General features: G+C 47.4%; 1 protein-coding gene across 2 annotated transcripts in view; it reads right to left on the bottom strand.

Moving 5' to 3' along the window:
* ABCA2 (ATP binding cassette subfamily A member 2) overlaps positions 1 to 26,521 on the bottom strand; it is a 104,934-nt gene that overhangs the window by 51,365 nt on the left and 27,048 nt on the right. For both annotated transcript variants that reach the window (XM_053374978.1, XM_053374979.1), the window contains exons 3-14: positions 25,359 to 25,452; positions 20,003 to 20,114; positions 18,595 to 18,761; positions 17,004 to 17,131; positions 15,249 to 15,347; positions 14,353 to 14,538; positions 10,744 to 10,962; positions 7,135 to 7,463; positions 4,202 to 4,361; positions 3,414 to 3,542; positions 1,961 to 2,128; positions 466 to 562 (exon numbers count right to left, since the gene is read on the bottom strand). In XM_053374978.1, coding sequence (XP_053230953.1) covers positions 466 to 562; positions 1,961 to 2,128; positions 3,414 to 3,542; positions 4,202 to 4,361; positions 7,135 to 7,463; positions 10,744 to 10,962; positions 14,353 to 14,538; positions 15,249 to 15,347; positions 17,004 to 17,131; positions 18,595 to 18,761; positions 20,003 to 20,114; positions 25,359 to 25,452 — 1,888 coding nt within the window. The remainder of the gene's footprint in view (positions 1 to 465; positions 563 to 1,960; positions 2,129 to 3,413; positions 3,543 to 4,201; positions 4,362 to 7,134; positions 7,464 to 10,743; positions 10,963 to 14,352; positions 14,539 to 15,248; positions 15,348 to 17,003; positions 17,132 to 18,594; positions 18,762 to 20,002; positions 20,115 to 25,358; positions 25,453 to 26,521) is intronic.

The raw sequence follows: 26,521 nt of genomic DNA, 5'->3' as shown, positions 1-26,521 counted from the left end.
TGAACACCAGCCTGTCAGAACAGATGCAGAGGTGATGGAAGCTTACTGGCCCAGGCCAAGACCAGCTAGCTCCTAAGAAGGAAGAAACCTCCGCCAGAGAAGAAGAAGCTTGGCAAAATAAATTATTGATATGCAGGACAAATTAGCTAATTTGAAACCCAAGAAGAAGGGGTAAAGGTTACTGCATATTCTTCAAGCTTTGTGTATAGGCTTCTACATTAGTGTAACTTTTAAAACTCCCATTTGTAAAAAGATGAATAAGGTTTAAAAATTGGCTTGTTAAGAATATAAAGTTTTATGGACGTGCATGAACAAGGATTAAATAATGGAACTATGAGGGGGAGTGGAGGGAAGTCAACCAGAAAATTATGGTTCAAAAATTGGTTTCTGGTGTTATTTTCTTTTTTTCTTTTTGTTATTTTTGGGAAATTAATAAAAAAAAATTTTTTAAAAAAGGAAGCTTACTGGCAAAAACAGTGACGTTGTCTTGGTAGGCTTGATTGAGAGTGTAGTTGACAATGCTCTCCTCATCTGGAAAGCCCTTAAAGATGTCCACGCTGACCTGGTGGTGGGGGAAAAGAGAGAGATTTCATCAGGGAAAGCAGCTTAGAACTGCAGACATCATATCATCTTAAGCCCTGCTTCTGTCATGGGTTTATTTATTTTAAAGCATTTATAAACAATATACAGTGGTACCTCAGGTTACATACACTTCAGGTTACATACGCTTCAGGTTACAGATTCCGCTAACCCAGAAATAGTACCTCGGATTAAGAACTTTGCTTCAGGATGAGAACAGAAATTGGGGAGCGGCAGTGGGAGGCCCCATTAGCTAAAGTGGTGTTTCAGGTTAAGAAGAGTTTCAGGTTAAGAACGGACCTCCAGAACGAATTAAGTACTTAACCCAAGGTACCACTGTATAAAGCATTTTTGAAAATCTCCTAGTGGCTTCTTTAATGTAGAACCTCCATTTTCCTAACAAGTGACAATCTCAGGTGTGTGGCTGCCTTGGAGAGTAGCTTGAGCAAGAGAAACTGGGGACCAGGCTACGTGGATCCAGCTTGAGGTACGTGGGATAGCTCAGTTGGTACAGCAAGACTCTCAGGGCTGTGGGTTTGATCCCCACGTTGAGCGAAAGATTCCTGCATTGCAGGGGGGTTGGACTAGATGACCCTTGTGGTACCTTCCGATTCTACATTTCTGTGGTTGACTGCCTCAGCCCCACTCTGCTGCTCTTCCAACTTTCCAGTATCTCTTCAGTTCCAGCCTGTTTGAATGCTGGCAGGAACAATGGATTTTGCAATGTTGGTAAGGAATGATATGCATGCTCCCTCACTTTGATAAAGGGGGGAAAAAAACCACTCTTCTTTTTTTAAATGGAGAAATAAATGCTCTATTTCTGGTATTTAATAGTATTAAAAAACAATTTAAGAAATATATCTGCTGAGTTTTACAGTTGCAAAAAAAGAAAAAAGTACATTTGAGTTACATGTTTAAAAGAGAAAAATGACAAATGTTCCACCCGCCGACCCTCTTGCCCAATCTGAAGGCATATTACTATTCTAAATAACGATAGTACAGTTTGTATGAGCGCTGAGGTGGAGAGAGCCTGGAATTTGCTGATGTGAAGATGTTAGCACAATAATTTATTGTGGAATGTAGCAGGTACTGTGTCTGTAGATTCTTTGTCTGTGTACTGGATAAACAGCCACCAGGTTGTTGTTTTTTAATTGTGCAATTTTGAGAAGTAAGTCTGTTAAAGTTTAAAAATGAAAAGCAAGGGAGATTTTAGTCCTAAAAATTATCTCTTGAAAGCCCCTGGTTTCTAACACTTTTAGGTACTGCTCCAGTAAAGCAGAACTTCAAGGTCCAGAGCGGAATCTGGAAGAAGTGGGTTCCATGAGCCCCCTGAGTTCCTGCCGTTTCTCTCTCTTCCCAAGAGGGCAGCAGGGACACTCACCTTGGACATGAACTGAATCCAGCCACAGGCTGCATTGTCAATGGTGTCCAGCTGCTGCAGGAGCACACTGGCGTTGGGCAAAGAAAAGTTACTGTCCAAGAAGTTGTGAAGCAGGTCACCATCTGACACGTTCAGGATTTCGGGGTGCTTGCGAAGATCTGCAGCGATCTGTGGGTAATGGACAAACATGGGAAGGAGAGGGGTGATGAGGAGCTTCCACCTCTAGGCCAGCCTTTGCCACTCTGGTCCTGTAGGGCTACAGTTCCCACCAGCCCCAAGCCAGCACTGCCAATGGGGTGATGGGAATTGTTGTCCAAGTATGATGTAGATGCAGAGCAGCATGCTTCTTAGACTTTGGTGCTTGCACATGCACACATGTGCCATTGTGGGATGACAATTTATCCTTTAGTCCTGGTGCCACTGCAGAAGAGGCCCTGCTCTTAGCAGAGGACAACCTGGTCTCTAGAAATGATAGCCCAGTGAGCAGAGCTTCACTGGTTGACCAGGGGGCTTATGAGAAGCTCTGCCATGGGCTCCACTTGCATTTTTGGCGCTCCCATTCACCCATGCTAGACTCAGAAGCACAGCATGAAGCCCAGTCCCTGTGGAGGCTCCAACAGTAGCACCTTTGGGGAGAGACTCCCTGCAGGTACTTGGAGTCCATCATCTGGTGTCTCAGAAGAGATTCTATTGGAAAAGGACTGTAGCTCAGCAGAGCAGAGCAGATGCTTGGCAAGCAGAAGGTCGCAGGTTCAATTCCTGGCTTCTCCAGTGGCAAGGACTGAGCAGCATGTTGGTGACAAAGGTCTTTCGTTTCCTGAGACCTTGAAGGGCCACTGCCAGACAAGTGTTAAAACAGGGCTAAAAAAGCAAATAGTTTGCCCTGGTTGAAAGCAGCTTCCAATGCTCCTGGCAACATAGAAGAGATTGGAATCTGCAGAAGTCAAATTAGTAGCTCAGGGTACATTCCAACATTAGTTCCACCCATTGAGTTTTACGTGTATAATTAAGATCCATCTATTTCAATGGGTCTACTCTGATTGGAACTTGGTTGGTGACAACTTTTCCTTTTAACTGCCTTAAATACAACTGAGCGCCAGAAGGTTTCCCAGATATCCCAGGACTGGATGCAGAAAGTGGGAGCAGGCTGAACAGAAACAGAAACACACACACACACACACACACAGGGTGGTGGTGGGGGACAAACCAGCCCCTTCACAGACCTGCCTGTGGCTGCAGTGATAAAACCTATGCAGACCCTGGCGGAAGCACCTTTTTCTACAAGCTGCACCAGAATCCTGGGACCGCAGCAGAGCTTGCACCACTGTTCCCTCTGAGCTGCTCTGTCCTCTCATCTGGGTCTAGCCCTTTTTAAATGTTGTTGCTCCAGCTGTGGAATGGGTACACTTCTTGCTTCTCCCACTGTCCCACCCCATACCCTCTAACAGCGTACCTGCTGCAGCCTGCTAATCCGTTGCTGCAACCTGCCCTCTTCCAGGAAACTGCGGATCTCCGCCGACATGTTCATCCACACTTGGGCATAGTGAGTCACGTTCCCGACGAAGGCAAAGGTCTCGTTGGCCTGCAGAACAACCAGAGTAAGCAAAGAGTAAGCAAAGAGTTTGGATTTGATATCCCGCCTTTCGCTCCCTTTAAGGAATCTCAAAGCGGCCAACATTCTCCTTTCCCTTCCTCCCCCACAACAAACACTCTGTGAGGTGAGTGGGGCTGAGAGACTCCAAAGAAGTGTGACTGGCCCAAGGTCACCCAGCAGCTGCATGTGGAGGAGCGGAGACGCGAAACCAGTTCCCCAGATTATGAGACTACCGCTCTTAACCACTACACCACACTGGCTCTCAGGAAAGGGAGGTGCCCCACAGCCAGGTGTTTAAAGACAACACCCCCATGAGTTCCACGTGAAAAAGTACTTTCAACAAAAGTCCCAATAAGACTTTTGTTAAGCCATGTTGGGAGGTAGGAGATCCAGGAAACTCCAGATATTTTGCCATGTAAGAACAGCCTGCTAGATCAGGAAAACGATCCAGAGTTCTCAGCACCCTGGCCAAATTCCAAATTCCCCAGGATTTTATGGGGGAAAGCCACAAGGCAGTTAAACTGGGATGCAAGTGATGCAGGCTTACAATGTAGATGAGCCCCAGGCTTCCTAACAAGGGAAGGGCAGGGGAGGAAATGAGGGACGTTCAGTAGCACACCCAATGCCAGCTTCCCTCAAAGCCTCACCTTCAGAATGACCTTGTCCACTTCTGTGCCCACGGGAGCGTAGAGGATCTTGGGGTTGCTGGTCATGAGGTGAACGAGAAGGCCCAGATTCCGCTGCTCTTTGCTGGTGAATCCCAGAGAGCTCATGTTGCCCTGTTTCAGGGCCTCTGGCTCAATGGTCCTGCACAGGGTAGAGGAAAAAGACATCGAAATTTACTCTTCCTGACAAATGTGGAGGAAAATGGAGGCAAACTATGGCAACTTTGCTGCTGTTGTCGCATTTTTATCATGCATTCACACTTTATTCCCCCAGAACTGCAAATTAAGCTGTACATGCAGGTCCCATTTTCCACACAAAATGCATTCCTCAGTGAGCGTTTGCCTAATAAGTCAACGATTTCTACTGATTCCTATCGGTGATTTCTAATCTGTGATCTCTCCCCCTCCCCTCATGGCTTATTCCAAAAGAAAAATGAAGGAAAAACAGCTTTGCCTAGTCTCTCTCCCCACTCCTTCTCTCTATGGTTGCTGAAAACGGCTGCCACTGAGCAGCAAAGCACAAACAAGTAAGGAAGTGGGCAAACTCTGGCTGTTCAGATATCTGAATCAGCCATACAGGCAGCAAGGTTTGGGTACAATTCTTTGTGTTTGGATAAGTAAATGAGTGGATAATGAGCGGATGGATGGTGAGACTTGTGTGTACTTTATTGCCTTGGGTCTGATGATTGGTTTGTACTGTACCCTAGATTTGCAAACAAGTGCTTGCGGGGTCCAACTACTGCCAGCATATAAACCTTGCTTGTGACACTTGTCCTGGCTGCCAGTTTGTTACAGACAAAGTTCACTGTGTTGTTACTAACATATAAGGCCTCAAGCCAGGCATAGGCAAACTCGACCCTCCAGATGTTTTGTCCCATCATCCCTAGCTAACAGGACCAGTGGTCAGGGGTGATGGGAGCTGTAGTCCCAAAACATCTGGAGGGCCGAGTCTGCCTATGCCTGCCCTAAACAACTCAAGTTGCTTGAGAGAGAGCCTTCTCCCTTTATACACCCAGTGAATGGCTGTGGTCTGTGGGAGAGTCTCTCCTGCAAGTTCCAAAGACCTCAGGAGCCGACTTTGCAGTAACTCGGAGCAGGGCTTTTAGTGTGGCTGCCCCCTGTCCTGTGGAATGGTGTTTCTGTTTTAGATTGTGCAGGCTAGGGTTGCCATATTTTAAAGAGTCAAAACCCAGACCCCTACCAGCACCATGCTGCATCTCCTTGCCACTGACCCCGTCCTCATGCCCCTGCTCACCCCCTCCCCTCTCCTCTCTTACCTTTGCTGACCCTGGCCGCGGAGGCCTTGCGCCCAGTGGCAACAGCGCAAGGCCTAGTGCGTCCGGCGGAAACCATGTGAGGCCTTGCGCAGCACTGGCAATCGTGCGAGGCCTAGCTTGGCACAGTGGTTACTGGAGACAATGCTAGGACTAGAGCGGCCCCTGGCAGGCCGCTCCAAGGTCCTGCTGTAGCGCTTCTGTTTCTGGGGTACAGGGCCCTCCCAAACATGCGCTGTGCCACACTAAATTTATTTTTAAAGAATTAACCCCCCCCCAACCCAGACATTTCATCTAAAATGAAAAAATCCCCCCCGGATGGGATGCTGGCCCTAAAAATGAGGACATGTCCAGGAGAACCCATAAATATGGCCACCCTACTGCAGGCACCCACTAACTGTATTTTATGGACACAGACATTTTTGTTCCAACAGGCTTTGATCCCAGCTGAATGAATGGGTCTTTATCAGGAGTGTCTGTTGTTGTTGCTGCTGCATTTTCACATATGTGCAATAACAAAGAAGCACAAACCATGTAACAAAACAGAAGTGACTGATTGTGCATTCTCTGTTGAGAATATCACAATAGGCAACCTGGTATCTCCATAGACATGTGAAAAGCAGACACAATAATAACCTTAGTTCTTAATCCAGTGGATCTCTCCATAGGTTTCTGTGAGTTTGAGGAGGCTTTCTGGTTTGGTCTTCATGCAGTGAAAATGAAATGGTTGCCATACTGCATAACAGTTTTTAATTATCTTATGTGTACAACGCCTTGAAACAGTGGTTTTGAAGGTGAATAATACATTAATTGTTGTAGTAATAATAATAATAATAATAATAATAATAATAATAGGTGTGTTTTCATCTATTATTTCAGCGGTATATCACTGCCCAGAGGGTTCCAGCAATTTAAGGGCTGTAACCAACATTAGTCCTACCCAGAGCAGAACCACTGAAATTAACAGACGTGGCTTTTAATGCTTTAAAATATCTAACTCTTTTTTAAACTGACAATGTCATTGTTTTATTCTGTTTCATGAACCACTTTGAGGTTGCTCCTTTTATAATCAAGTGGCATTTAAATTTTATGAAATGCATTTACTTACGCAATCGCAACTTTACACAGATCATCACTCACTCGATCAACAGAAAGGGGGCATGAAAACTTTGCTTACTGGCTTCTGGAGACTCCTGCAGGATCCCAGATGGCCCCATGAGATCTCGCAGAAGCCTCCAAAGGCCTTCCATAACTGTCCCAGAGCCTGGGTAAAGTAAGGCAGAGGGGCTTTAATACCTGCTTCTGTGAAGGGCTGTTCTTAAGCCCTCCAGCTTGCTTATGAGGTTCTTTGGACAGTCATCCAAAGGCTCTGGGAGGCTTTTGTGAGATCTCATGGGGCTGTCTTGAGGTCTTGCGAGACTGGGGCCGTTCAGTATAGAAGGGCTTTTCCTGGGGTTGTTCAGACTTTCCTTTACGAGCAACCCCTGGGGATATAACGTAACCCTTGCACAACTTGCAATTGCTCTTTAAATAAAATAAACAAAACAGCTGTGCTGACAGGTGGGGCTGAAGAACCGGCAAGAACAGATCCTCTAGAAGCCTGTGAAAAGTCTTGCCAGTCTCCGGGCCACTTGGCCTTACCGGTTGTTGCCGCAGAGGATGGGCTGCAGGCCGGCCCAGAGCTGGACGAAGGCCGAGCACTGCCCTTGGGGGTTCTCTGTGGGTGCCTCACTCTCCCCCTTGCCCTCCTCAGCGCTGGAATTGGTGCTGGAGGTGAAGTTCCCGGTGGAGCTGGTGCTGTTGGAGGTGGTGGTGGGTGCTTTGGAGGTGCAGGCCCCCTTGGGGAGGAGCTTGGCAAGCGCCGAGAGGATGTCCACGTCCTTCAAGACGTTCTCCATCTCCATCAGGTCCTCCAGCACAGTGTGGAGACGGTTCCTGGCTGCCGTGCTGTTCACCTCGTCAAGTTTCAACTGCGTGAGAAGGGCAAGGGAGGAGTCAGCATCGCCACGGGATTTTGGCCTTTTCACAGAGCAGATTCCTGCCCTGCTCCATCCCATAAGAGCTCAGCAGGGCTTCATGGGGCCCTCTTGAGAAGCAGACATTACCTACAGACCACCACCACTTGACAGACAGCCCATAACTAGTACTATTTTAAGCCTCTGCCAGTGCCCTAGCAATAGACTGCCTCTAAACATGGGATGTTCCACATAGCCATTGATGGGCATATCCTTCACAAATCTGTCAATGGATCGCTTTACCCCATGTATGCCCACTAGATTGCTTTGATTTATGTTAACCAGCATATTGTCACAGGTGCCACATAATACTTGTTCTGCATTTGTAAGAAATTAATCTTTTAGTGTGGCATCACCCACACCTTGGAACTCCCTGCCTGCTGACATCAGGCAAACTCTTCACTTTAACCCTTTTCAGCACTTGCCCAAGACATTTTTGTTTAGACAGGTCTTGTTGTTGTTGTTGTTTAGTTGTTTAGTAGTGTCCGACTCTTTGTGACCCCATGGACCAGAGCACGCCAGGCACTCCTGTCTTCCACTGCCTCCCACAGTTTGGTCAAACTCATGCTGGTAGGCCTACCCAGGCATATAGAATGCTGTTGTGCATTTGAATCTGTTTTAGTTTATCGCTGATTTTAATTATACAGTCATACCTTTTGTTATGTTTGATTCATGATATGTTTTTTCAGGTTGTGTCCCAAGGTGACCTGGAAGTACCAGAAAGGGTTACTTCCGGGTTTCGCCACTCGCAGACGCGCAAAAATGACATCACACGCATGCACAGAAGCGGCGAATCACAACCCGCGCGTGCGCAGACGCGGGTTGTGTTCCTTTCAGGTTGTGAATGGGGCTCCGGAACGGATCCCATTCGCAACCAGAGGTACCACTGTATTTTGAATGTTCTAAACCACGGGTGTCAGACACAAGGCCCGCAGGCCGAATCCGGCCCGCGAGACCTCGTCATGTGGCCCGTGTAGCCTGGTCTATATATATCTGTGAGGGAAGCTTGGGCTGCGGCACGCGTGCAGGGCGCCTCGGGTCCCTTCTGCACAGGCGCAGACCTCCCCCTCCTCCAGCTACCTAGCCGAGACTTATTTGACACGGCGAGGGCGGGGTTGGATATGGGAGGCTGCCGCTGCTGCTCTCAACTTCTTTTCGGGCTCGCCGGGGTGAAATAAGTCCTGGCGGGAGCGCAGCGCACCTGCGCGAGGTGGAACGCGGAGAAGGGCAGAGCCGGCTTCGCGCGCGTTGGAGAGAGGGAGACTGAGAGCGCGCTTGTGTTTCAGGAGCGCGCCCTGTGAATACTCGGGGCAGCGTGCTTTTGCTTTTCTTTTCTTTATTTCTTTCTTTAGGCGCGTTTCCGCGCTGCCCAATGAACAGCATCCTCTGCCTCTGGGGATTCGCGATTCAAAAGCAAATTCGATACGTAAATAACGTCAGGTGCGGCTTCCGCAGGGTGCGTGTTGCAAAAATTTATATATGGAAAAAAAGCTGATAAGGAATTGGTTTATATTGGTTTATATATGGGAAAAAAGCTGATAAGGAATTGGTTTATATTGGTTTATATATGGGAAAAAAGCTGATAAGGAATTGGTTTATTTCATGCAATTTTTCCCTCAATGTTATTACAGGGTCCGGCCATCAGTTCCCGCCCTCCTCAAAGGTTTAGGGTAGGTAGCAAAGGGAAAAAAATCCAAACAAATGCTCGATTAAAATTTGGGGAATGAGAAAAATTAAAACCTGCACATCTTGTGTAACTTAAACACCAAGCCAAACAGGAAACAATTTTTATATTCATATATGTATTCAAATGAAATCAAGGTGTAGTGTTCCATGAGCCAGAAGCTCTGCATTACTTAATCCAGCTGTTAAAGGTGTCATGGGCTTTGAAGACACTCGAACTCGAACCGGCCCTTTGAGGGTGACCAAACTGCTGATGCGGCCCCCGATGAATTTGAATTTGACACCCCTGTTCTAAACAGTTCTTTTTAACTGTTTTCACTGATAATTTTATCATTCAATTCTTTTTGTAAACTGCTTTGAGGTTTTTTGTTTTTTTTACAATCAAGCCATAGATACATTTTATGGTATAAGAGGATTACACAAATTAATTGAGGAGAGTTCTAGCCAGTGGTTATTAACTGTGAGAGCTAATGGGACTTCCACGTATGGTAACATTATACCTTCAAGCACCAGGTGCTGGGAACAAGGTCTGTGGCGGGGAAATTGCTGCCTCCATGCCCTGCTCATGAGTTGCCCAGGGATATTCTGCTGGATAGTGTAAAACAGGGGTGGGTGATCTGTTGCCCTCCAGATTAGCCAAATTAGACTGCAACTCCTGCAGTCCTTGCCCATTAGCCATGCTGGCCACAGTGGATAGGAGTCAAGCAGCATCTGAGAGGGATATAGTGACCCTTCTATAAAAAAAGCTTGCAGTATTTGGGAATTTTTAGTTTGAGGGAAAGAGGTGACATGATTGAAATTCATAAAATTATGCGTGGCATAGAAGAAGTGGATAGAAAAAGGGGTTTCTTCCTCTCTCATAACACTAGAAGTCATGGACATCCAATGAAACTGAATAGTGGAAAATTCACACAGTGCATAAACTATGGAACTCCCTCCCACAGGGAGGCAGCAATATTTACCTACTTGGGTGGCTTTAAAAGATAATAAGGCAAATTGCTGGAGGAGAGGGCTGTCAGTGGCTACTAGCCACAATAACCATGATCTGCCTCCATATTCAGAGGCAGCAATGCTTTTGAATACCAGTTGCTGGAAGCCACAGGAAGTGAGCGTGTTGTTGCGCTTGGTTCCTGCTTACAGGCTTCCCATTGGGGCATCTGTTTGGCCTGTGTGAAAAGAGGGTGTCAGACAAGATAGGCCACTAGCCCAATCACCACTGGCCCAATCATGCAGCACATGTTTATTTTTAAATGGAGCATTAATGCGCATGTATGAAACCTGGAGAGCCTTGAACCACAGTGCCAGTGGCTGCCAGGAACAAGAATCAAGCTAACAGATCTTAACAATTTCCCAGTGGTTTGCAGTTTAGCTTGAAGGCAACCCCCTTGACGAAACACACTGGAAATCAAGCATCTGAGCTGACAAGCAGAAAAGTTGCATGAGATGCCAAACACTGAGCACCTCATCTACGCGGGCACAGACCCATGTTGTCACTGCTGCCAGAAACCTGGGATGGTGTATGTATGAGGGTCCCTCTCCATCCTGCACCCACCTGGCTGATGATCTTGTGAGCATCCAGCTGCTCCTTCAACTCGGCAGCCAGCTGTCCAAAATACTCCTTGCGCAGGCTGGTGCTCTTATTGCAGACGGTGGCTTGGTATGCTCGCAGAAGGGGGAGCCGGCTCTCTGGAACAATCAGGATGCGCCTCAGCTCATCCTGGTTCTGCTGGCAGGTGAGGCTCTCCAGCACAGCTGCCGTGAAAAGGATGCTCTGGGAAAGGGAAGAGATGAAGGACATCTTTACCTGCAATGCTGGCAATGATTTCTGGTCTGCCCCACTTGGACATTATGCCACCTTGAGCCCTCAACACAACCTGGGCCTTGACTCCTCAGCTGAAGACAATAGTAGGATTCAGGGCTGGCCCACGTTGCTAACCTGCCAGTATACAGAAGCAGCTGAATGGCAGTGCTGGAGCCAGGACAGTGCCCTCCGTCACACCCAAAGGCAGAAATAATGCTAGCTTAGGAGATAAGGAACAGAAGATGCATGGCACGCACAAATCTAATCCTCCCAACACCTTGCAGCTGATCCCTGCCCACTCCCATGTCTATTGCCTGATACAGCTATCCCACTCTACCCAATGGGAGGGTCCGCCCTGACAGAATGTCAGTCATGTCGCAGAATGTCAGTGAAGTTTTTTAAACTTGGGGAAGGGTGAGCCAGGGAAGGCTTACAGAACAGTTGCTATGAGTCCCAGCTTGGGAGAAAGGAGGGATATTAATAAATTATTTATTGTTGTTGCTGCTGCTGCTATTTCTTGATAGCCTGGCTTTTTCTCAGAACTGGGACTCAAGGCAGGTTAAGAAAAATTAAAAGAAATGCAGATGAAACACGCAGAACTAATGACATATAAAAGATTATGGTTTAAAAAGGATTTAGATATGTAATGAAAACAATGTGAATGAATGATTAAGTAATTACATCCAGATCCTGCTTTATAAATGTTTGCTAAGTTAAAATTCACTTCTCTGAACATGATGAATTAGTATCCAAACCTCACGATACAGTACACACCACAGATTCAGATATTCAAAGAGAGAGCATTTCTTACTTCCTTGTTTGCTTTTGGCTGGCTGGCTGAGGAATGGAGGGAGGGAGGGGGAACTATCAGACAAATCAGAGAGCATTTTTTCCTGGGTTTTCCTGGGTGTGTTCTTTTGGGGCTAAAATTGTGTGGTTGGGAACGCATTAGAAATTTCCCCATTGGAATAAAAGGAAATTGTCAACTCTTTAAGCGAACGCTCATCTAACAAACCATTTCCAAGGAACACATTGTGTTGGGTAAGCAGGAATTGTGTGTATGGAAGCAGTGGATGACTACATTGCAAAGAGCCCTAGATGGGGTGGTATTCTACGAAGTTTTACTCAGAATGGACCCACTGCAATTAATGAGCATGACTATATGTAGGTCCATCACCGTATTTTGCGCCCCATAGGACGCTCCGGCCCATAGGACGCACCTAGTTTTTTGGGGGGGAAATAAAGAAAAAAATTTTTATTTCCCCCCCAGGTGCAGGGCTGGAAGAACCAGGTCGGGGAACAGCGGGAAGGCACGCTCTGCCTCCCCACTGTCCCCCGAGCTTGTGGGGCTGGCGATGGGGAGAAGTGCGCTGATCCCGGGACTGCAGGCAGCTCTGCACGGCCATCCGGAGCGGGGCGGGACTTCGCGCCCGGCTCCCGGTGGCTGCGCAGAGCTGCGCTGATCCCGGGACTGCAGGCAGCTCTGTGCCGCCATCCGGAGCGGGGTGGGACTTAGCGCGCTGCTCCCGATGGCCGCGCAGAGCTGCGCTGATCCCGGGACTGCAGGCAGCTCTGCGCCGCCATCCGGAGCGGGGTGGGACTTAGCGCGCTGCTCCCGATGGCCGCGCAGAGCCGCGCTGATCCCGGGACTGCAGGCAGCTCTGTGCCGCCATCCGGAGCGGGGTGGGACTTAGCGCGCTGCTCCCGATGGCCGCACAGAGCTGCGCTGATCCCGGGACTGCAGGCAGCTCTGCGCCGCCATCCGGAGCGGGGTGGGACTTAGCGCGCTGCTCCCGATGGCCGCGCAGAGCTGCGCTGATCCCGGGACTGCAGGCAGCTCTGTGCCGCCATCCGGAGCGGGGTGGGACTTAGCGCGCTGCTCCCGATGGCCGCGCAGAGCTGCGCTGATCCCGGGACTGCAGGCAGCTCTGCGCCGCCATCCGGAGCGGGGTGGGACTTAGCGCGCTGCTCCCGATGGCCGCGCAGAGCCGCGCTGATCCCGGGACTGCAGGCAGCTCTGCGCCGCCATCCGGAGCGGGGTGGGACTTAGCGCGCTGCTCCCGATGGCCGCGCAGAGCTGCGCTGATCCCGGGACTGCAGGCAGCTCTGCGCCGCCATCCGGAGCGGGGCGGGACTTAGCGCGCTGCTCCCGATGGCCGCGCAGAGCTGCGCTGATCCCGGGACTGCAGGCAGCTCTGCGCCGCCATCCGGAGCGGGGTGGGACTTAGCGCGCTGCTCCCGATGGCCGCGCAGAGCTGCGCTGATCCCGGGACTGCAGGCAGCTCTGCGCCGCCATCCGGAGCGGGGTGGGACTTAGCGCGCTGCTCCCGATGGCCGCGCAGAGCTGCGCTGATCCCGGGACTGCAGGCAGCTCTGTGCGGCCATCGGGAGCGGGGCGGGACTTTGCGCCCGGCTCCCGGTGGCCGCGCAGAGCTGCGCTGATCCCGGGACTGCAGGTAACTCTGCGCAACCCTCGGAGCCGGTCTCCCGAGGGTTGCGCAGAGCTTCCTGAGGCCGCCCCATAGGACGCACACACATTTCCCCTTCATTTTTGGAGGGGAAAAGTGCGTCCTATAGGGCGAAAAATACGGTAATTTCAATAAGTAAAACTTAGCTGCATACCATCCAATTAACCCCCCCCCATAAGAATCAGTTATAACAAAAATAGAGTAAAAAATATTTTATTTTTTTATTGCAGTTATTTGGCTGTCTTGTAGCATTTGCCAAATTTGGTGTTCTCTATAAGCTTTGGACTACAATTCCAATCAGGCCTGGCCTGTGCGTGAAGGTGGGAGCTGTACTCCGAAGTATCTGTAGTACAGTGGGTTGAAAAAGGTTGTTTTAAGGTGTGTCTATGGTGATGACATTTTTGCAGAGGAATCTCTTTTGTCCTTTCTGTGTATTCAAATAAAACACCACTGATTTTCAGGTTCCCTAAACGCAGGAAGCTCGAAAACAAAAACTGGTCTCACTCTGTTCTGGAGGAAGATAAATCACAACCAGTTCCAAGTTATCGGGGGTCAGATCTTTATTTCTTTCACTGTCATTTTCACTTGTTTCTCACATAAAGCTGTGCTGAGCACCTCCACATTGGGGAGCCGAAGGACAAGGTATAAATAAGGACCTCAACAAGGAAGGAAGGAAGGCCTTGCAACAGGTCCCATGCAAAAGAAAAAGCAGTTTACAAGATGTAGCTGAAACTACACTGAATTATATGGATTATGCCCCAAATAGAAACCACCAACTTGGATCCACCACTCAATTCCAGCCCATGGTAGGTTGTTGGGTTATCCTGCCCAGGAGCCCCCACCCCTGGCTACTTCCCACCAACCAACACAAAGTCCTGCCTCAGTCTCTCACCTCCATGTCCTTTACAAAGGTTTGGGGGCTGTAGGTACTGGAAGACTCTGTGGTAGGGCTAGCAAGGCCCAAGGCGTGAGAAAGGAGGTGCAGGAAGGCCTGCTTGTGGGAGCCCTTCTGAGGATGGCGCAAGGCCTGGCGGACCAGCCCATCTTCCACGGTCCTCCAGCTGCCGAGAAGACTTTCCTGATAAAGAGAAAAGAGGCGAGGGAGATTAACAAGAAGAATAAAGCCTTAAAAGCTCCCTGCCTTGCTTGTTCCTTTTCACTTGGCTGGGGAGGGAGGGTCCCAGACAGATGGACAGACGGATGGACTCCAGTTGCAAAAGCTGAGGCTGTTGGGTTATCCCAGGGACTGAATGAGGCGATTCAAGCCTCCCTATCTGGCCCCCAGGACCACACTTTTCACCGGCCTTGTTCCACAACATCCTTGAGAGCTTTTGCCTTGCTGGAATGGGCCCTTCAATTGTGAACAAGTAGCTTGTTTGCTTGGATAGAGATGGCTCTGACTTTTGCATGGCTGAAATGCAGGCTACTGAATGTGGTTAAGAGCCACATCTGTTTCTGTTTGTATTTTTGCCTCTGGCCCTGCCCATTCTTGCCTCTGGCTGCACCCAGCACTCATGCAACCACTCTGGAAGCTTGTCTGTGATGGAATGCGGGTCTTCGGCTGAAAATAGTTCCCCATCACTGAGTTAAAGGCACAGCTAGTCTGCAATGAGTGGATCTTGGCTACACGCTTCAGACACCCAGAGGGGCCCCAAAGGGCCCAGATAGCCCAACCTTCTATGTATGAACCCTGGTAGCTGGCAGGCAGAATGTGACTCATCCAAAATCAACTGGCCACCCACTGTGGTCTGTTCCTGTCTACACCAGACCACAGGGCAACCATCTCACCTCCAAGTGAAGAAGCTTCTCAGCTGTGCTGAATTGGTCCCATGGCTCATGGAAACCCTCTGCGGAGACCGGAGAGGTGCCAAAAAACAGTCGGTAAACCTGGAGTGGAGAAATAGTTAGCTGATCATTCTGGCACCTTACATTCTTGGCAGAGCTGGCATTCCAACAGGGGTAGTCTCCCCTCCTCTCTCCTCCTTTTGAATAGGTAATACCCCTCAATTTCTACATTCCATTCATGAGTTTCATTCCACCAGATTTCAGTAATGCCTATTAGGTCATATTTGTCATCCAGTACTAAGAGCTCGAATTCTTCTTGTTTGTTTCTCATATGCTGTGCATTAGTATAGAGAAAACTGAAACAATGAATACACTGCTGCTCCATACACTGCTGCCTCCCTCTCCCTCTGAAGAGAGTCACATGTCACCACCACATGTCTCTTTCTTCTCTAGGGGGTGACAGGAATTGTTCTGTACACTGCGCCTTCCACTGCTACCTCAGTGTGTTCTGGGGTTTGCAACTGCTGTTCTTGCTCCTCTGGCAGAGAATCTGTGTCCAAGATGAGAGCATGGAATCAATTTTGCAGCTCCAGAGACATGACTCTAGAGACACAGCATGGCCTCACCTACCTCACAGGGTTGTTGTGAGGGTAGAATAGAAAGGGGGGACCACAGACACCACCTTGAGCTCCTTGGAGGAAAGGTGGGATATAAATGTAGTAGTAATAAGAAAGTAAGGCTGAGCCAAAATTCCCAGGCATGGATTGGATAAAGTTAGCTTTCCCTGGAAGACAATTGTGGCAACTGCCCTTTTTCTTGTTGTTTTTCTGGCCATCCTAGAGTGAAGGTTGTTGGCCATCCTGGAGTGAAGGCAGGAAGCACCACTCTCACTTAGACGGTGTTCAGAACCAACACTCTATCATCACAGGCCCTTCCTCTGACTTCTAACATCCCTGACCATTGACTGGAGTTGCAGCTGGTTGGGGAAGGTTGCTGGGGGAGGGGGGAACTCCTGGGGGAGGAGAGAAAATAATGTCTGCCATTCCTAGCAGGGCCATAATGTAGGCAGCAGCAGCAAAGTAAGCTAAGGGGGTGGCCATAAATATACCAAATTTAGAGCCAAAAATTATCTAAAGCTCAGTCTGGCAGTCCAAGATCTTCTTATTCAGACAGGTGTTTGAAAATTAAGGTGCAGACCATGCTGACCACTGGGCTGCTGTCAGGCCAAATTCTATTTCAATTCTGCTTCCAAATGTGTTTTAATGTTTGCTTTGTTTTGTTTTTAAACAGAACGCCTTTTTTAATGTATTAAGTTTTTACATCATTGTGTATAATGTACGTAAAAGTAAAACAAATCAAACCAATGGAACAATAGCAAAACAACCAAAACAAACAAGGGTGGGGTAACAAAACTTCAAATCAAGGGATCAGAGAAAAAAGAGAGTATAAGAAAAGAAGAAATATACCCACCTAAATGTTTTAATGTATGTGTTTAATGCATTTTAACTATCGCTTTTAACCATTTTGTTTTTATTATCTTTTAAAAAATGTTCTCCAGCTGCCTTGAATCCCAACTTGGGAGAAATGTGGGACATGAACACATTGGATAATTACAACAACCAATAATTTAAGGTGCAGCTCTAACTGCCTGACCAACCCTAACATGCAGCCAAACGCTGTGTCAAGCTCTGGTTTCAGGAACTGCAACTTCCCCCCAGGTACCTCCTCCCCACCCACTGCCAAATAATAATGACATACCTCTTTGAGGTTAATTTTGGACCCTGCCAACAGCTCAGCAGTCTCGTTGGATAGAGAAAGGTTCTGCATGAGGAACCGCTGGAACTCCAGCTTGTCCTTGGCAGTCGAGTCCAGCGTGAAGCCGGGGGCTGCAGGGTCAGGGGAGGAAAAGCAAAAATGATAAAGTTGAAGGGAAGGCAGGGATTGTCACCAGTGGGTTGCCACTCAGCTGTCGGGCACCAGCATTGTATGCAGGGCATTGTGGGTTCCACCCCAAGCACCTCCCTCTAATCCGCTACTTTACCCTTTTAATGGGAGATGGTGGGGACTGAACCTGCAGATTTTTCAGGTTGTTATTTTATTATATATTATTATATTATTATATTTGTATTCTGCCCTTCATCCTTAGATCTCAGGGCAGCTCACCACAAAAAATTACAATATAAAAAACACAAAATATACAATAAAAATAAGAACAAACACAAACCAATAATCCCCATTTCCACAACACATTTAAAAGGCCATAGAACGTTAACCAGCCAAAAAAATCTACACCAGACATTCAAAAACCAACAAGCCTGCTAACCCAGCTATCCCAGCCTGGTTAACCCCCTAAAAACTCTGGTACCCCATAATTAAATACAATATACAGTGGTACCTCGGGATGCGAATGGGATCTGTTCCAGAACCCCGTTCGCATCCCGAATGGAACGTAAGACGCATCTGCACGTGTGCGGGTCCCGTTTTGCCGTTTCAACGCATGCGCGTGACGTCATTTTGACCGTTTGCGCAAGTGGCGAAACCCGTAAGTAACGCGCTCCATTACTTCTGGGTTGCCGTGGAGCGCAACCCGAAAATACTTATCCTGAAGCATATTTATCCCGAGGTATGACTGTACTCCCATAAAGACTACCTTACACTGCGTTTAAAACCAAAATCGCATTTGGATAGAAACTGTTTCTCAGGCGGCTAGTCCTAGTCTTTATAACCCTGTACCTTCTTCCAGAAGGCAGAAGCTGAAAGAGATCATTTCCAGGGAGCACACTATCCTGCGCTATCTCTGCAGCTTTCTTATGACACCTGGAAGCATAGATTTGATCTAAGGTGGGAAGAGTGCACCCAATTATTCTCTCCGCAGTCTTTACAACCCTGGACAGTGTTGTTTTTCCCCTGACCGTGCAGCTCCCAAACCACACACACAGACCATAAGTTAATACTCTCAACCGTACAATGGTAAAATGCTATCAACAGGTCCTTTGAGAGATTATTTTTTCCGGAGGATTCTCAGAAAATATTACCTCTGCTGTGCTCTCTTCATCAGATCTTTACTATTTTCTCCCCAGGTATTGTGGTCCTGAGCTCTTTAAGGCTTTACAGGTCAAAACCAGCACTTTGAATCGGGCCTGGAAAGTAACTGGAAGCCAGTGCAATCGGCCCAGGATTGGTGCAATTAGCTCAAAGCATCATGCCCCGGTGAGCATCTGGCTGCCAAATTCTGCACTAGCAGAAGTTTCCAAAATCTAATAACATATTACAGCACTCTAGGTTCAGTCATGTGCTTTGCCACTGAGCTACAGATATTCGCCCTGCAAGGTCCAGCCTTGGACCTCACCTGCCCGGTTGCTGAAATGAGTCTCCATGGTGTTGGGTTCACTGCTGCTGAGAGACTCCAGGTGGCGCCGTAAGGACTCCAGCTCCTCCTCCAGGCCAGCATGATCTGGATCAAACAGGTTACTCTTCTCCACCACTTCGTTGAGCCGCTCCAGCAACTGCGTTACTCTAAGAGAAAGGACCAACCAGCCAAGAGTTATCACAGCTGCAAAGGAGGGGGCACTGAGTGGGGAAGGAGGAAGTGTCAACACCACACCTCCAACAGGTGCACCTGGAGCAAATCAGCTGGGCTGCAACTCTTTGTGACACTGCAGTTTTCTCTAACAGAGGAATTCAGCTGGCTTGAAACTAAGAATGATAAAATTTTGTTCTGGGTGTTCAGGCCTGAACTGAGACAATGGGTTGCATGCGACTAAATTTCATTCAGAGTAGAATTGTTGTAAATAATGAGCCTTTTAGTGATGCCAATTAACTTCAGTGGGTCTACTCTGAGCAGGGCTACCGCTGGATAAAAAACACCAGTGGCTTCCTGCTGCATTATAGGCAGAGGTGTAGGAAGGGGTGTGTGGTGCGCCCCGGGTGCCATCTCTGAGGGGGGTGACAAAATCCCCCCTGGGCGGGGATCGCCACAGATCGCCTTGCTGATCACCCACATGGGCGGCCCCTGGTTGCCCGGCATGTGTGCCGCTCCAGGTGCCCGAGCTGCTGGCTACGCCGCTGATTACAGGTGCTGATCAGCTTAGCAATAATAATGTTACTTCCAAGAACTGCTGTTATGAATCATCACTGTGTTTAATTTGCATGCATTTAACCTTTCATCAAATTAGCACAGACTGTGCTGTTTACATTTTATCACCATTGCCTTTTATCATCATTTAATCCTGCCTCTTATGATTTTTCCACCTTCTGCACCCACATGTGTCAGCTTAGGAAAACAGGCCCTGCATCTGGTAGCACAAAGTCCATGCCCATGAAACCTTCTGCTGCTACCTACCAGACACTTGGCTGCTTATGTCAATACTCCTCTAAAACGCGCGTGTGTGTATGCACACAGACTTTGCATTATGCACATGGAATTTTAAATGCCCCGCCTAAAAGACCATCATTGCAGGATAACCTTATTGGCTATGTCCCCATTCAAATGTATAAATCAGTGGAACAGACACTGTTACGAGGTGACACACAATACTGTCCTGCAGTTGTAAGAAATCGAATATTTTAATGCGGCAGCACCCAAACTTTGGAACTCCCTGCCTATTGGCATCAGAGAAGGTGCATTCGCTGTATATATGAAGCCTTTCTCTCTTATTTGACCAGGCCACTGTATAATGGAGTCTTTGCCAACATGGTGCCCCCTTCAGATGGAAGACGATTCCCGCGTAGGTTAGGAAACAAAGAGGTGGACTCACGTGGAGTTGGAATATTGCAAGAAGCCAAATTCATCTCGTTGTCCATCGGGACACAGGGATTGCATCACTGGCAAGATCCCAGCAGAGGTGAGAGGGGCTGCTGTGTAGTATGCTAGAGAAGGGGAGAAGAAAGAGGAGGGGAGGCGGGAATTTATAGGGCAGGGAGACCCACAAGTAGTTCAGAGAGTAGCGCACGTGCTGGATCAGTACCAGCTAGTTAAGTTTCTTCAGTTAAGTTAAACAGTATTCAGAGAGTGCAGCTCAGAGGGCTGAAGGGTCAGAAGTCATCCTCTCCACTTTGCTCATGATATAAAGTCAACAGATAGAAGCCGATACTGAATGGCTATTTGCACCCACACCCACATACAAAACCCATGTGGTGTGACGGTGCACACTCATTACAAAGTGGGGCATAGAATCAAGACAAAATTCTCCCTTGCGTTTCAGAATTCAGTGCTTATTCAGATGCTAAGCCCATTGCTCTCCAAATTTCAAAGGTTAACATTTCTCCAAAACCTCTTTATTTCTGAGTCATAATGGAAGAGTATTTGCAGCCCCCAAATGTTTGAAATTGATGTCAAAACTGATTATTTTAAAACTTGCTGGATTATAGGCATCCACAGGGCAATTCAACTAATAGCACACAATCCTCAAACTGCCAAATGACACCAGCAAGCATGACGCAAAGGAAGAAAAGGAGGATTAAGGGATGCCATTGTGCCAATGTGCACAGATCCACTCACCAGACACCACTGACGGTGTCAAGTTTGGTAGCTCCAGTCTGCATCTACTTCTGACTGAGCGTGTTTAGGAGCTCAACACTAAGTTTACTTGCTACTCTCTAGGTTTAAAGTCAAAGAAGAAAAAGATCCCTGAAGCCTAATGAATTAAAATCCTGTTTGCTTCCGTGGAGAGTGAGGCAACCAATGACCTTCCATCCCTTTCAAAGGAGCATTACTCTCTGGCTGGCCAGTTAAAAACATCCTAGGGTGAAGGTAGGTTAGAAGGAAAGAGAAAGAAGGTTGGTGAGTAGCAAGAGACGAATAAGCACACCACAAACCACCCTATGCCTTCTATATAGCCTTTGGCCCATCACTTGTAGATCTGTATATGTATTTAGTTCCCCAAACTGCAGCTAGTCAGGAGACAAAACGAGGATTGGGAATGCAAAGCGAGGAAGGAAAGCTAAGCCACAAATGGAACTAAAAGGCTGGTGGATCTAGAGTATGGTGAGCAAAGCATATTGTGAACAGTGGGATACCATTGTTGATGGTATCCCATCAACTCAGACTTTTAAGGCTCTTTGGTATCAAACTGTTGCAAACAGATGACTGAATCTGGCTTAGCTGCAGATTAAAATCTGCAGAGATCTTTGCTCCGCTTAGGTGCACAATTTACAGCACTATGATTTCAATAGCATCCCAACAATTTAAGAAGGAAGTGGAAGGGTGAGAAAAATGAGGGTTAAATTGAGTTATATATTAGTTGCAGAAGTCCAAAGGGTTAGATGAGCTTATGCCAATCTGGTGCCATCCAGATGTTTTGAAGTACAATTTCCATCAGCCTCAGGCAGCACAGCTAGATGATGCTGATGCTGGAAGCATGGGTGTGCTTGGAGAGGCAGATAGGAGTTCTAGTCCAAAACATCTGGAGAACACCAGGTTGGTGAAAGCTGGGTTGAGTCAATATGGCCACATTTCCCCAGAATAATTTGGGCAAAGCAAAAGGAGGGGGAGGAGAGAAAAAGAAAAGGGAAACTCAACTTACAGACTAGAGGAGACACACAAAGCATATTTCAAAGATGGGGAGAAAGAAAAAATGAGGGTGGGGAGGAGAGAAAAAAAATGTATGAGATAAAGTAAAACATCCTAAAACATAAACATCACAATAATGGCTTTATGGAGATACAACTGAAAGGTGACAATGGCTGCTTAGAAACATAGATTGCAGAGCTGGAAGGTACCCCAGGGTCATCTATTCCAACCCCCTGCACTGCAAGCAATGGCTAAATAATCCCTGACAGACGGCCTCTAACCTCTGCTTACAAACCTCCAAGGAAGAAGGAAGAAGGGTCCACCACCTTCCGAGACAGACCATCCCACTCTCTAACAAACTTTCTTAACTCTAAGAAAGTTATTCTTAAAGTTTAGTCGGAATCTCCTTTCTTGTAACTTGAATCAATTTGTTCAGGTCCTACTCTCTGGGGCAGCAGAAAACAAAGTTGCTCCATCTTCCATGTGATGTGACAGCCTTTCAAACATCTGAAGATGGCTATCGTATCTCTTCTCAGTCTCCTCTTTTCCAGGCTAAACGTACCCACCTCCCTCAACTGTTCCTCCTAAGGCTTGGTTTCCAAACCCTTGGTCATCTTGGTCGCCCTCCTCTGCAGACATTCCAGCTTGTTAATATCCTTCTTAAACTGTGGTGCCCACAATGAGACACAGTACCAGGGATATTTTTCAACCGGAACTCGCTGGAACTCAGTTCCAGTACCTCTCAGGTGGGCGGCATTGCCATTATAAGAGAACACGGGAGGTGTTCATTGTGAGTTCCAGCTCCTCTTTTTCTAGAAAAACAGAATGGCACAGTACTACAAGTGTCGTCTGACCAAGGCAGAAGAGAGTGATACTATTACTTGATTGGGACACAAGATTTCTGTTGATGCAGCTTAGTTAGGATAGTATTCCTTTTTTGCTGCTGCATGACAATGTTGATTCATGTTAAGCTCATGGTCTACTAAGACCCCTTTCACACCAGTCCTCAAATCTGTTACGGTCGTATTTAACCCTGGTTCTACCTTATGAGATATTAGCTAGCCCTCCTGCTTGACCTCAGAGCATCTGCATGTGTAGCTTTCTGGCAAAGCACCTCTCCAAACAACTGAAGCATGGAAGGTAGTGCCAAAAAGATTTGTTGCAAAGCGGTTACTTAAACTCAAAGGGGCTCCTTACTCCATGTAAGGACAACCGTTACAGCTGTGGTTGCCACCATGCTGATCTTGAGACATGAAAAGATTTCTACTGGTGTGCGACTCTTTCTGGGAAGTCAGACCTCTGAGCTCTTCTGGTCCAGCATCTGATCAGTTTCAGCTGGCAAAAGCTCCAAGCTCCTCCTGATCACCTGCTATACGAGGTTCTTTTTAAGTGGAGGGCCTACACAGCTGGGCCTCTACTGCCAAGTTATGACCTTCCATGATTTGGTTTGGCTCTGGTCTCTCAAAGCAACAGACATCCTGAGGGTGTGGCAACTGCTCCAGTGCTCTGCAAACATACCAGGCGGCAAGAACCAAACATTCCTATGGATTTGTTCAATCCTTATTTAAAGTCATCCAAGCTGGTGGCCATCACAGCCTCCTGAGGGAGTGAGTTCCATAGTTTAACTATGCACTATACCAATAAGTCCTTTATTTTTTTTTAAAAAAAGTGTTCTGAATCTTCCAACATTCAGCTTCACTGGATGTCAACAATGAAGTTGTGAGAGAGGGAGAAAAACTTTTATGTATCCACTCTCTCCTTGCCTTGCATAGTTTTATAATTTCCTGCACCACAGTAGGGGAGGCCTTGTCAAGCTGCAGGGCTCTTCTCATGCCTTCTCTGTGCTCTCAGTTTCCAGTCCACTTCAAGTAGAGTGGGTGTTTCTGTTCCCTCTGTGGAATGATGAGACGTTCCACCAGCTCGACAAGCCGCTCTTGGAGAAGGCTGATCATTATGCCTCTGTGTGAGTTGCTGCCCACTCTTCTCTATTCAGTATCCAGGCCCAGGGCCGTTAACTTGTGCAGATGCATAGAGAGAGGTGCCTCATCAGTTTTAGCATTCAAGAAGAGAGATTGAGAACGCCTCTCCAACCAAAATTCAGGAACCTGCAAGCTCCCCTGTCTTCAGGCTGCTACTGACACCTCCTCTCCCCTCCTTGGGCAAACTTGGGCTTTTGCAGGCAAACACTGAACAGGTGTGAAACATTTCACAGAGGTAGCACTGTGAAAAAGTGTTTACCCCTGGAGTTTCTTTTTAAATACATTTATTGAGTTTTATGGTTGCAAGAAAACCCACGCCGCTTTGTTACATATTGAAAAAGAAAATGACCAAACAGCCCACCCTCTTGTCCAATCTGAAGGCATATTTCAGATCTAAATAATAATAATAATAATAATAAACTTCACATGGAGGGAACCTGAACATTGTTGATGTCAATATAAAGGAAGACATGACCACAACCATATATTAGGCAATGCAGCAGGTGTAGTTTGTCCTGCAGAGTCTTTGTTTGCGTGCTGGATAAGCAGCCACAAGTCAGCCGCAAAAGCTTTTCTGCCCTACAGCCGCATGAAGTTTTTGAGTCAGTTTCACATAAAGTGCTCTCTCCCAAATTACATAGTAGCATTTTATTCGTACATTTTAAGCCTCTGGTGTCCGTCCCCCCCACTAATTTCCAACCATCTGTAATCTTGCTGCCGTGAATATGTAACCCACTAAACATTTCTCATCATAAACCTTTGGCTGTTTCTACTGAATATACCTAAAGAAAGAACATATAACAAGAGTTCTTCTGGATCAGGTTTATGCCCCATCTAGTCCAGCACCCTGTTCTCGCAGTGGCCAGCCAGATGCCCATTAAGGGAAACCCACAAGCAGGACCCGAGCACAAAGGTTTGGGCTTCCAGAAACTGCTAACAATGCTATTTCGGGTGGTGGTTGTTTTTACAGCCCAGTATTTTCTGTTACTTCCTACAAATATCTCGCTCTCATAACCAGGCAACTTTGGCACAGCTCCACTGCATATGCACAAAGGAGCCATGAAGGGCACATCTCCCTCCAGCAAGCAGGTGAGAAAGGTTTATCCTGCTGATTTATCCATCGCTACATTCAAGGCAAACTGCACCTGTGGATTAAGGGATTAGCTGGATCTGAGAAAATGGAAAGGCCTCAAATTTCACTCCAAATTCATTGAGGGTGATGGGCTCCACATGGAGGTGGTTAATCTTACAAGGTTGGCATGTGTGGGTCTCTTTCCAGGTCCACAGAGCATGGGTAGGCAAACTAAGGCCCGGGGGCCAGATACGGCCCAATCGCCTTCTCAATCTTGCCCATGGATGGTCCGGGAATCAGCATGTTTTTACATGAGTAGAATGTGTGCTTTTATTTAAAATGCATCTCTGGGTTACTTGTGGGGCCTGCCTGGTGTTTTTACATGAGTAGAATGTGTGCTTTTATTTAAAATGCATCTCTGGGTTATTTGTGGGGCACAGGAATTCATTCATTTTTTTCCTTCAAAATATAGTCCCCACAAGGTCTGAGGGACAGTGGACCGGTCCCCTGCTGAAAAAGTCTGCTGACCCCAACACCAGAGGGCTGCTTACCTTCTTTCACAGGGATGGTGGGTTTCTTCTGTCGTAGCCCCAGCAGAATGAAGAAGAGGACCAAAGGGATGAAGATCTCGAAAGCCAGCACCCACTGGGGAAAGGAGGAGGAGGAGAAATAAGTCAGAGAGACCCAGAAGCAGGAGCAGCAGCACCCCAAACTTTGCCAGGGCCTTCCCCCCAACCACCACCAGCGCAAGTCTGTACAAAAGAGAGACACAGCCAAAGAGAGTCAGGTTTTTCTCCCCCCCCCCCTATATATAGCATTATAACTTTCGTTCAGTGAAACTGCCTGGAAGAAGACAAAGGAAAGCATTATTCATTAATTATTTTTAATTACTATTAATAATTAATTTATTCATTGTAGAGGGGATTTACACATAAGATGCAGTAACCGAAAACAGTTAAAAAACCCCAGAAATAGCAGATACCTATATCTCAAGTCCCATGGACTGCAAGAAGATCAAATCTACCCATTCTGAAGGAAATCAGCCCTGAGTGCTCACTGGAAGGACAGATCCTGAAGCTGAGGCTCCAAGACTTTGGCCACCTCATGAGAAGAGAAGACTCCCTGGAAAAGACCCTGATGTTGGGAAAGATGGAGGGCACAAGGAGAAGGGGACGACAGAGGACGAGATGGCTGGACAGTGTTCTCGAAGCTACAAACATGAGTTTGACCAAACTGCGGGAGGCAGTGGAAGACAGGAGTGCCTGGCGAGCTCTGGTCCAGGGGGTCACAAAGAGTCGGACACGACTAAACGACTAAACAACAACAATATCTCAAGTAAACCATTGCATTCTAGGATAAGCAACAAAACTCTCTATAGACAAAGCAAAAGGAGGGATGGGAATGCCTAACTTAATGTTATATTATGCTGCTTTTCAAATCAAATATACTTGAACCCCTCCCTCAGGAGAAGAACAGAGGACTATTGGGCCCAACTCAAAATGGTCCCTTCCACACTTTCAATAAGAGGCCACCCACTCTCACATTTGTCCTTGAATGAGGTAAGGAAAGCACACAATCTGTTTACAAGATCAATGGTTATGGCATGGAAAACATGGAGAAACACTGGTCCCTGACCCTTTACCACTGTTCCTGTTCCTGAATCATCCAGCTTTCAGACACACAGACAAATATCAGCAGTTCTAGAATTGGGAAG

Source organism: Podarcis raffonei, chromosome Z, assembly GCF_027172205.1.
Source record: "Podarcis raffonei isolate rPodRaf1 chromosome Z, rPodRaf1.pri, whole genome shotgun sequence".
Lineage (NCBI taxonomy): Eukaryota > Metazoa > Chordata > Lepidosauria > Squamata > Lacertidae > Podarcis > Podarcis raffonei.
Note: the sequence above shows the minus strand (reverse complement) of the source record. Positions and strands in the feature narration are given on the sequence as shown.